The 12121-nt window shown below is 45.7% G+C and overlaps 1 protein-coding gene across 4 annotated transcripts in view; it reads right to left on the bottom strand.

The window, feature by feature from the left end:
• The window catches only part of VRK1 (VRK serine/threonine kinase 1), a 107262-nt gene extending 95664 nt beyond the window's left edge, over positions 1 to 11598 (bottom strand). For 2 of the 4 annotated variants that reach the window (XM_025442952.3, XM_025442953.3), the window contains exon 1: positions 11480 to 11534. In XM_025442952.3, coding sequence (XP_025298737.1) covers positions 11480 to 11519 — 40 coding nt within the window. In that variant the 5' untranslated portion in view covers positions 11520 to 11534. Of the gene's footprint in view, positions 1 to 11479 lie in introns of all 4 variants that reach the window. The other 2 variants (XM_025442947.3, XM_025442949.3) reach the window with 2 other exon arrangements.
• Positions 11599 to 12121: the final 523 nt, after the last annotated feature.

The raw sequence follows: 12121 nt of genomic DNA, 5'->3' as shown, positions 1-12121 counted from the left end.
AACAGCAGCACGAGGCACCTACTCCAGCCCAGGGAATCAGAGAAGGCTCTGGGAGGAAGTGACATGGAAGACTTGGGGAACCCCTGGGGCTGTGAGCAGGTTCTCCCTCAATAAGGTCCACTGTTAGGTTTCACCCGGAGGATTCTTACACTTCACTCAAGCTCTTCTAACTCAAGATAAAACCTCAAACAGCAAGGTGTGTCTAAGACAAGAATCCTCTTTCTCTACAGGGGTTCTTGTCAGCAGAGGAGCAGCTGCAGTCATGGAGAAGGTCAGTGAGGCCTCCAAATGACTTCACAATTCCCTGTGAACTCCAGGGGGTGGGGAAGATTTGTGGTGCACGGATTCTAAACCCAATCGGGGCCAGATCAGAGCCTGGCATCTGGTAGGTTCTGTGCAGGTGTTTATTGAACTGAAATGAGAGCAGCACTGAACTCCAACTCAGCCCGTTCCTGGGGCCATCAAGCTCCAAGGGGCCTAGGAGTGTTTGCACAGCTCACGTAGACCACTGTGACCACCTGCTCCTTCCATCTGGCAATGGCCCTACTCATCCAGTCCACGCATCTGTGGTCAACGCGATGGGTCAGAAGTGGGAGGAAGAGGCTGCAACATACAAAATGGCAGCCAATGGGGCCTCTGACCCACCCAGGAAGTACCTTTTCCAAGGATTTTGAGTTGCAGAGATGAGGAAAACAGATAAGGAAAGAGAGAGCCTGAGACAGAAAGGAAGATCCAGAGAGAGAGAGATGGAGAGAGAATTTGAATGGTCTTTGTCCCTGGTTCTAGTACCTTCCTGAGGCTGTCCAGGTTTCCTGACAGAGACAGGAGCTAAGGAGTCCTTTTGTCCCTGCCTCCAATCCCATTGGCTCTAGTGAGGAAGAACACTGAGCACATCTACCGCCAGGTGCCTCCGTGGGTTATTTCCCCGACAACACAATGAAAAACAAGAGAAATCTTGGCAAACTTTAAAGAAAATATAGTTAATTGCCACTGACATTCTCGCTTTAGTTACACAAGCAAGCCCTGGCTTTAATCACATGCATTATTGTAATCAGCCTGCCAATCACATTTTGAAATATTTCATTTTTGACATAATTACAGTAGAATACCCACAACCCATCAATAACATGGATCAGGCAAGATTGATATTGTGTTTCCAAATGGGACCTGACAAAGCCATCACGGCTTTTGTTCGGAGGAAGAAAGGTAGGACGAGTAGCATCTCCCTCTCCCTTTACGACTGGGTTTAGCGAAACTGTCTCGCACGTCACTCACAACAGGCTGGAAAACCCCACTCGTCGGAACTGTAATTGGGAATTTTCAATTATTCAAGCCTCATCTATGTTATTCTTATTGAGTAACAAATGCAAAATGAATGCTCTAACCTGGGGCCTTTGTGCGTAGACATTATTGTGAAACGGAGGCCTATTATGAATTGCTCTTTTATGTTAATTTACCTCGTTTTCCTTATGAGTTCCTTGCTGTATATCAGGTTATTCATGTATAAAGCTCTCCAAAGTGGAACACGTGCCTGTGAGATTGTAAAATTTGGATTTCTGACTTTTCCAGGTGGGTTGGCTGTGACCACCCCCAGTCCCTCACCCACACCTCTGCGTGTTCATGTCAAGATGGAACTTCGCTGTTAACCCTAACAGTGAAAATTAGATGCCCCAGACAAATCCTCAGACAAATTGTTCAAAGAGTGACTTGTTTTTTCCACACAGAGTTCTGTTCTTCCAGGAGAAGCCCTTTTATCCAGCTACTTGAAAGGCTGAAGTTGACAGGGAAAGGAGGAGCTCAGATCTGAGGACAATGAGTCCTTGCACAGAGCTTTTTTCTAGAAGCATCCTTATTAAGGACTTAACATTGGGTGTGTTTCATCAACAGAACGGGCCATAAAATAGCTCAAAAGCCAATCCCTGGGGATCTAGTACAGAGGTTCAGATGGGTCAGCAGTGTGACTCCCAGGTGACCACATCTCCAATAGTTTTGCAGAGCACTGAATGCCCACCCCAGGAAGCACACTGTCAGCAAGCCCAGGGCACTTGCTGATACCTTGATCTCAGACTTCTGGCTTCCAGAACGAGGAGGCTGGCATTTCTGTGGTTTAACTCGCAGGTGTGCAGTACTTTGTTAGGGCAGCCCTACCAGACGGTTATACCATAAGGCAGGTCACTGAATTGACCAGAACCTTCATTCCCTGCTTCCCCTCCATTCCTGGTTAGTCAAGGCTCACCTGCTTTGAAGCTGGAGGATGTCATCTTGTACCTACAGGCACCTGAGTGTGCCTTCTGTGGCCTCCCTCCTCAAGCTGTGACCATTTTAATAGTAACCTGGGGTCTAGGTGTCTCATGTAATGGTATATGTATATAGTGTCTTATGTAATATGACCTAGGAAAAAGAAAGAAGAAAGGGGGAGGTGTTTTAAAAGAGCTTGCGTGATTAGGTTAGACCCACCCTGATACCCTCCTTCTGTCATGTAAGGTGACATAATCATGGGAAGGATAGCTCACCATATTGGTGGGTTTCATCCACACTCCAGAGGGAGGATACAGGGCAAGGATCATTAGTGGTCATTCTTAGACTTCTGTCTACCTTCTAGGAGAATATCCACATGTGTATAAATGCTCAGAAAAGGCTCTGCAGGGATACATATCAAATCAACAGCAGTTTTTTCTCATGCGGAAGGAGAATGTTCTTTCTGGTTTATGCCAGGACTATATGCTTAAATATACATGCTGATTAATTAAAGGGTCAAAGTTAATAGATACGAATGAGACATATAGGTTCCAAATGCTAAGAAAAAGGAAAAGCAATGGAACAAAGAAAATTCAATCTTTTCAATAAAAGTCTGGAAAGGGAGGGGGAGCAGGGTAACTCAAAAACAAAATCATGTCTGTGGAAAAAGAAATGTAAATGCATTAAATTCTTACATTAAAAATCAGAAGCTCAGAGTGAGTTGTTTTGATGCAAATACCTATCACATATAGGAGGCACAACTAAAAAATGACACACAAAGACTGAAAATAAAGACATAAGACAAGCAGTAAATAAAAAATGAAGGCCATTGTGGTAATGTTAATATAAGACTGCATTGAATACAAGCAAAAAGTAATTTTTCATATTAATAAAAAGTACAATTTATAAGGAAATGTAATAGTTATGACATTTTTGCACCTGACAGCATTATTTTAAAATCTTCATTTAAAAGATGGATGCAGAGCAGGAAATTTACTCCTATAAAATCATACTGTAAGTCTTTAACATGCTTTTCTCAAAATTGATAGGATCAAATGAAAGAAAGAAATGTAGAAGATTTAAATAACACAATTAACAAGCTTGATATAATAGAAACATAGAATTTTGAACTAGCAGGCAGAGGGTCCATATTCTTTTCAAGGAACACTCATATAGTAGGCTATAAAAGAAGTCTTTTCTATTTTATTTTTTTTAATATTTTATTTATTTATTCGTAAGAGACACACAGAGAGAGGCAGAGACACAGGCAGAGGGAGAAGCAGGCCTGGAGCCTGATAACGGGACTCAATCCCAGGACCCAGGATCACAACCTGAGCCAAAGGCAGATGCTCAACTGCTGAGCCACCCAGGTGCCCTAGAAAATCTTTTTGGAAAAACGGTGAAAACAAACACATTTCTGACAATTCAATACTGTTAGAAATTAACAGCAACCGTGAAGATAACTAAATCTAATCGATTTGCTTCAAAATGTTAAAATGCCATTCTTGATAACTCCCAAGTAAAAGAGAAAAGCAAACCAAAATTAAAAACTGTTCAGAAATGAGCAATAATGAAAGCACCACATATAAAAACCCATGGATTGCAGCCAAATTAATACTCAGAGGAAAACCTATAGCCTTGAATCTTCCATCTGAAAATCTTTCCATCAGAAAGATTGAAAATAAATGAGCTAAACATTTAACTCAGGAAACTGAAGAGGTGGGAGAAACAACAAGAAAATAAGCCTAAATAAAACTAAAAATGGTAGAAGGAAGAAATTAACAAACACAAAGGCAGAAATTAATTAAATAGAAAACTAGAAAATAGTAAAAACAAACACTTGCACTTTGAGAGGCGGATGAAATAGACATATTTTCAGCAAGTATGTTTGTTTTTAAAGATTCTATTTATTTATTCATGATAGACATAGAGACAGAGAGAGGCAGAGACACAGGCAAAGGGAGAAACAGGCTCCATGCAGGGAGCCAGATGTGGGACTGGATTCGGGGACTCCAGGATCATGCCCTGGGTGGAAGGCGGGCCCTCAATGGCTGAGCCACCTGGGGAATCCCCCGGATTTATCTCTTAAAATCAATCAAGCAAGCAAACAAAGAAACAAACCAACCAACCAACAAACAAACCACCATGCTGGATGGGTTAAGAACAAATTATCCCAAACCTTTAAGAAATAGAGTGTTTCAGGATACATCCTCTGCAATACTCAGTTACTGAGAGTGGGGAAGGATGGAAAGTTTCCTAGTTTGACCTTTCAGGTTGGTGTGGCCTCAATCCTAAGGCCAAGAATAGTGCACACATAAACACTATAGGTCAGTATCATTTATAAATATAGAAGCAAATCCTAAATAAAACATGATCGGTGGCCTGTTAAGAGAATAATGCAATTCGATCCAGTACAGTTGAATGCCAGAAATGGAAATATGGTTCAATATGAGGAAGTCCACCTCACGCATTAAAGGAGAAAATCATATGGCCACCTCAAAAGTTACTGAAAACTAATCAGATGAAACCAAGCATCTAATCCTAGTCTTAAAAATAAAACAAACTGCTTGTTCACTAGAAATGGATGGAGATTTATGTAAGTAGATAAAGAGTATTGTGGCAGAGATTGTTCTAGTCACCATCATCCATTCTGTTTCCCCCCTTGTACCCAACCCCCAGTTTTAGCTGGTAACACGGCCACTGAGCCAGAGACTACATTTCCCAGCATTCCTTGCAGTTGAGGGTGAACAGGTGATTAAGTTCAAGCCAATGGGACTCAAGTAGAAATGATACCTGCAAAAAAAAAATTAAAAAAAAAAAAAGAAATGATACCTGCAAATGCTAGGTTATTGCTCTAAAGAGGGAACTGTTCTCTTCTGAGTTCTCTTTCCCCCTTCCAGCTGGCTGGAAAATAGAAATTCCTGGAGCTAGTGTGGAAGCTCCTTTAGGGGGACTGGTGGAACCAGCCCTGGGCTGCTTACCTTGGACTATTGCTGTGAACTCTTACGCAGGAGAGAAATTAATTTCTACCTTACTTAAGCCACAGTAGTCTAGAATCACTTTGTTGTGCCAGTTAGCCAATGCCCTAACCAGTACTTGAATACGGTAGTTACCATAAATCACCACAAACATGATTTCCAATCATGAATCGTAGAAGCATTCCCATTAAAATCAGGAACAAGAAAAGAGTATTTATCTGCTCTCTTTATTATTCAACATTTTGCTGGATGTCCTAGCCATGTCTCAGCAACTAGGTGAGAAAAAAATAATAACTATTAGAAAGGAAAATTAAAATTTCCATTACGTGTGGGCAACATTATCTGCCTTCTTACTAAAAAGTACTAGATATGGCAAGAGATTTCAATAATAAGTGGCTAAAATACAAGAGATTTTGAGACTCAGTTCCTTGTTTAGGAAATGAGGATAATAGGTCCTCGTGGGATTATCATGAAGACTAAATAATAAAATGATTGGAAAATGCCCAACCCTCCCTGACATATAGTAGGCATTCAATAAATATTCTTCCTTCCCTTCCTTCTTATTCAGCTATAATCAGAAATCTCACACATCTATCTATTTCAAGAGAAAGAGGATTTCTAAGGTTCTGAAAGTAAAATAAGTCTCTACAGCATTGCTGCGCTGAGGCAAAACCCTACAGGAATAAAATGGAATCAGAGGCTCTCTGATTGGAAGAAATCTAACAGATTGGTTTGTCTGACAACCCATCTAGGCCCTGAAGGCTCTCTACAACCTGTGCTGGAATGCTTTTGGTGCCAAAGAAAATATTATCCTCTAGAAGGACTTGTTCTTTCAATCCATCCACCAGCCCATCCACCCATTCGCTCATCCACCCGTTTATCCACCTACCCACCCACCCATCCATCCATTCATCCATCTACTAGCCACTCGTTCATCCATCCCCCCATCTATTACCCACCCACCCAACCATCTGTCGGTCCATCCATCCCCCCATCTATCCATCCACAGCGCCATTCCACAGACACTTATTGAGCATGTATTATGCACCACAGTGGTAGGCACTGGGGCTTTCAAATTGAACATATCTTGGTCGAGACACTCCTGTGTGTAAACATATAACAATAACACACTGTGACAAGTGCTATAATAGAGTCCCCTTTAAATTGCTGTAGGAGAATGGAAGTAATAACTGCTGGGAGTGTGAGAGAAAGTTCCCAGCAGGGATGACATTTTAGCCAGGAGCTGAAGAATATCTAAGAGAGAAGAGAGGAAGGACATTCCAGACAGAGGGAACAGGAAACTGAATACACAATATGTTCAGAAAACTGCGAACAGTAGGGCAGGGGGTGGGGATGCAGGGGGCAGGAGGAGGAGTGTCAGACAGAGGGTCTGGAAAGGTGACAAGGGGCAAAACTCTGAAAGACTTTGCAATCCCTGCTTCAGTTAAAGTTCTGGTGAGTAGAACCATCATTCTCCAGAAATCTCCTTAAGAAAATATGCAAAGAATCCCCATGATGTTCTTACATTAATCTGTGCTGCTGGCTTGGGCTTAGATGCAGCTTTGCAGAATATATTTTTTAAAGTTTCATTATGCCACTGTACATCAAAATAGGCCAATATAAATTATAATATGGTCATGCCAATAGGACTTGCAAACACAATATTTTAAGTTTATATTGCTTTCCAAGACCCATAAAAATTATTCCGAATGGCTGTTTGCTTTTTGAAGCCAAATGAAAAGGTATTTGCAATTTGATTATTAACAAATCAAATCACTGATATGATATTGGATTCGGTACATCTCAAACTGAGAGCGAAAAATCCTCAGTGGTCAATTATGTAGCATGGCTGGTTTATAGTTTCCTGTGTGTCATTAAGAATAAGCACCACAGCCAACTCCGATTTTATTTTGATTTATTTTAACTATTTCTCTGCTCTAAGAATTTCTCTCTCAGCCTCTACCAGGCATTGGAGCTTTTCTCCGACTGAGGCTAGTATGGGTACGATCAGGTGCATAGTTGACATGAGAGAAGAGCAATGGGGGATGGCTAGGGGGATGCATGGATGCATGAATGCATCAACACACGGGTGAATGAATGATACCATTTTAGTGCACACCAGGTTTTAAGGACTGAATTGCCTTTGTAGTAGAAAGAATGTCCATTTTCTTACTTCTAGCACTGAGTCTTTTTTTAAAATTATTTTTTATGTTGCCTTGTGTTTTGTACCCTGTGACCTTGACTAATGTAAAAGTCCCTTTTATTTAGATATGTTCAGTGCCTCTTGATATTATGGCTAGAGAGAAAATAGTATGTAGGCTCTCAAGTAAGATGGATCATTCTAGATTGGGGCCTCCTGTGCAGTGTCTCTGATCTTTCTGCAGGTTTGGGGAAAGCCTTAACCCCTTCTTCCAGCAAGTGGAACTCTCCTCACCCCTACTTCAAGCTGGGGACTCAATTTCAGGAAATCTTTAGATGACCCAGACTCTGCTAGTGCACAGAAATGCATAACCCAGGAAACGCAGGGTAAAGGACTCCTGAGAGCCAAGGTGTCTGGGAACACTACTTTCTGCCTAGTGATCTGGAAACAGGATTTGGGATTGGGGGATCCACATCTCACCCTGCTTTATGCAGCAATTGAGGCAGCCCTACTTTGCCTAGGTCATTTCTTCTAGATAGATCCCATGGACAGCTTTCCCAGGCTTCCCACCACCTGGCTATCAACCTTGAGCCTCACCATGGGTTGGGCAGAACAGGAATTATTTCCTGAACTTTTCTAAAATAGAAGGAAACAAAGATTTAGGGAATTTCTGTATCTCATACAAGGTAGCAGGAATGAACATCTGTCTTGTGCCTGTCCAGGGGCCATTTCCCACCCGCAGCATGACAATATTCCCCTTAAAGATCCTTTTAGATAGTGTCATTCCTGCCATGCACGAGCCATGGTTTGGCTTGGGCTGATGCCTAATCCTGCTCCTAGAGGTGGAGAATGCTCCTTCTGCACCCTTAATGTGAAAGAAGATCATGTACTAGGCTAATGGAATGCATTTCCAGGAATGTCATGTACCTACTGAGACAGGATGGGTGTGTTCCTGGAACAGGGGTGATACAAGTCTGGAAGTTTGGGGCAATATCAGCAGAGAGAGGTGGTTTAGGAAGAAACTAGCATGGAAGAGAACAAGACATGAAAAAGAAAAATAAGATCTGGCAATATTATTTGAGCCTCTGGATCTAGCCACACCTGAAACGAGACCTCCCTAGACTTTTGCATTACATATGTATTCTTGTCATCTATTGCTGTTGTAACAAACCATCCCAAAGCTTAGTGGCTTAAGACAGTAAGTCATTATTATTATCATGGTTCTGTGGATTGATGGGCTCAGCTAGGTGGTTCCGACGCAAGGTCTTCCGTGTTGTATTCAGATGTTAAGCAAACTTAAAGTGTAAAATGGCATCTTCACCAACATGTCTGTTGGCTGGGTTAGCATAGGTGGACTCCCTGGGGGCTGGCCGGGCATCTCTCTCCATGCAGCCTCTCCACATGGCTGGTTTGGACTTCCTCAGAGCCTGGAGGTCTCATCAGAGTCAAACCTCATACCATGTCTGGTTTTCCTTGGGGTGAGCGGTTCCAAGAGAAGGTGGAAGCTACAAAGTTTGTCTCAGGAACCAGGCAGCGTCATTTCTCCCACTCCCACCGGTTACAAGAAAGCTTCTGGGTCAACCTAGAAACTCGAGAGTAGGAGCCTGCACAAGGGATGCATACCGAGTCTTGATTCACTCAGACTGCAGTTTTAGAGCTACCACGATACACCAGCCAATGTTTTCTCTTTGATGCCCTCAGAGTTAGATTTCCATTACTTGCAATCAAAAACAAGTTTGAGCAGAGCCTGGGTTAGAATACAGGTCTGCTCTGCCCTCTCCCGGGTTGAAATCCTACCTGTCAAGACCAAATGAATTAGGCTTTTTGGTGCACCCTCCCTATTCCAATTCCTCCTCCCCAGTCATAGGAATTACATCCTTCGTGAGTCCATTGCACTGATAGAAGTCAGTTGGAAGAACTGGTCAGAGCCCGAGACCTCACTGAGGCTCAACCGAGGCCCAGAGAGACAAGGAGAAACTGACCAAAGTCACCCCACAGTTTAGGGGGCGCATTAGGGAAGCATTCCGGCTGGGGGGATGGATATAACGTTCGCATCTTATTCTCTCTACTGGACCATAAACCTCTTAGAAGCTGGGGCTGCACCCACTCCATCTCCGGACCCCCATGGGTCTGTGAACAGGTTTTGGACACAGGAGACTTTCAGGGCTTAAACAAGCATTGTTGGGACGCCCGGGTGGCTCAGCGGTTTAGCACCTGCCTTCGGCCCAGAGTGTCACCCTGGAGACCTGGGCTCGAGTCCCACGTCGGGCTCCCTGCACGGAGCCTGCTTCTCCCTCTGCCTGTGTCTCTGCCTCTCTCTCTCTCTCTCTCTCTCTCTCTGTGTGTGTGTGTGTCTCATGAATAAATAAATCTTAAAAAATAAAAAATAAACAAGCATTGTTGAAAATTTGCAGAGGTAAACTTTATATCTGGAATGTCCCCAGCCTGCTTGGCTGTCAGCAGCTCTCTCTGGCCCTGGGAGCTGCCCCTGAGCAGCTCATAGATAAAAAGGAGAAGACAGACAAAGGCAGCCCCCGGGCAGGGTGCCCCAGGCCTGGGTTCCAGCAGAGGCTCTGCCCATGGCCAGGTGAACCTCCACTTCCTCACCTGTAAAGTGGGATGTAGTAACCACAGCCCCTCCCAGTCGTGGGGCTGGTGGATGTAATAACGTATGCAAAAGGGCTTTGAAAGCCCTAACAAGCCACACAAAAGCAGGGGGTTGGCATCATTAGTAGACTGGGACGCAGGGACTCTAATGTGCCCAGCGGGGCGGGGAAGGGGAGGCGAGGAGCCCGCACATCCTCAGAAGAGCTGCCACCCTCCCCCTCACCTGCCCCGACGCCCTCCCCAGACCCAGAGGGTGAGCACTCCCACCCAAAGCTGCCGAGCCCCTCCCCCACCTCAGATTCCCCACCCACTATTAGCCCCGAGTGGGAGAAGAGACATGACTAATTGTGTCCACAGTTGCCTCCTGGCATGGACAATTAGCCACCTGCATCTAATTCTGAGGGACCCAGAGGCTAATTGCATCTGCCAGACCCCGTGGGCTGTGTGTGTGTGTGTGTGTGTGTGTGTGTGTGTGTGTCCTCCAGCTACCAGTGGGCACCAGAGCAGACGCTGCTGAAATACATGGGGATCATTGCATTTAATATCCACCTTGGGGGATCCCTGGGTGGCTTAGTGGTTTAGCTCCTGCCTCCGGCCCAGGGCGTGCTCTGGAGTCCCGGGATCGAGTCCCACATCAGGCTCCCTGCATGGAGCTTGGTTCTCTCTCTCTCTCTTTCTGTCTCTCATGAATAAATAAATAAAATCTTAAAAAAAATAATAAAATGATTAACATCCACCTTGCTGGCCCCGAGCACAAAGGGACCAGACCTGGACACTGCCCTTCCTTCCTTCCTCTTTGTCCCTAAGAGGGACAAAGGACGCTTTCCCTGGCAAGTTAGCAAAAGCACAGTTGTGCAGTCGTAGAGCACACTCTGAGTGGCTCCGGAGGTGAGAGAGGGGCTGCCCCAGGGCCGCCCCGTGATCAGAACCACCCTGCCCGGGGCTCTGGCCACGTCCCCCCGAGAGACCCCTCCACTCCCGTCCCTCGTCCCTCGGTCACAGCGCTGCGCCGCTCTGCCCTTGCACCCACACGGCGACCACGGGCCTCCCTCTGCGGGGGCAGCATCTCGGAGGCCAGGGTCCAGGTGTTAGCTGCCCACCCCGGCTCACACGTGGAAGGAATCAGTGAAGGACTGAATGATTGAAAGACGAATGCCGCCTCAGGACAGGCTCGTCGTGGTTCCAGCCCGTAGCATTAGGACCTGATGGCACACCTTGTTACCTCACGGCCACCCTCGCCTCTCAGCAAGCACGTCCTGCTGTGGGCTTGGTTTCCATACTCCACCCCGACACCCTCTCACTGTCTCATGTGCACCTGACTCATGCTGAGTTCCTGACCTTGGCCTCCATCCCTGGCATCTGCTCACACCTGCAGCAACCACTGCCTCTGGCTCCTGGGGACTCTGGACCCCGTCCGAAGACTTCTGGCCCCTCTGCTCTTTCTACCTTGGACCTCCTTGGGAAGTGGGTCTGCCCTAGAAAGTCCCTAGAGTCTTAGTCTTAGCAAGCGACTCACCTGGTCCCAATAGGGCAAGAGTAGGGGGTCTGAAGACCATGTCCTCTGAGCCACATTAGCCTCTCCCAGGCCGGGCCTCCATCTGGCCCCAAGCTTCAGTCCCCTGGACTTTGACTCCCTCACGTGCTTCCGTTGTCTGCAGAGGGCTCTCCCCTAGCAACAGTGAGAAGTTAGAAAGTCCCAGATCGCAGTGGCTTCCTGCAGTAAGGTTTATTTGTGCACCTGATGCAGCCCAACATGGGTTCATGGGGAACTCGGCTCAGTGCAGTCACTGAGCCACCCAGGCCTCTCGAGCTGAGACCCCCCACTACCGCATCTGCAGCTGGCAGGCAGATGAGGGGTGGATTGCCACGGCCAGGTCTAGAAGTGGCACACACGGCTTCCCCCACCTTCCTTCGGCCAGGATTCGCATGGTCACCCAACCGCACGGGAGCCTGGGATGTGCAGTTCACTTACATGCCCCAGAGGAAACCAGATTCGACTGGGGAACAACTAGCCAGTCTCTGCTGTCTCCACCTAGGACCTTGTACCTAAAGCAATGAAAACGTACAGTTTCGTTGCTTCTGTTAGCCATTCATTTCCTGGGCGTGCTCCTGATAAAGGCAAAACACTGTGACCTGACACCCAAAGCCGTCACCTGCC

This window comes from Canis lupus, chromosome 8, assembly GCF_003254725.2.
Source record: "Canis lupus dingo isolate Sandy chromosome 8, ASM325472v2, whole genome shotgun sequence".
NCBI classification, from domain to species: domain Eukaryota; kingdom Metazoa; phylum Chordata; class Mammalia; order Carnivora; family Canidae; genus Canis; species Canis lupus.
Note: the sequence above shows the minus strand (reverse complement) of the source record. Positions and strands in the feature narration are given on the sequence as shown.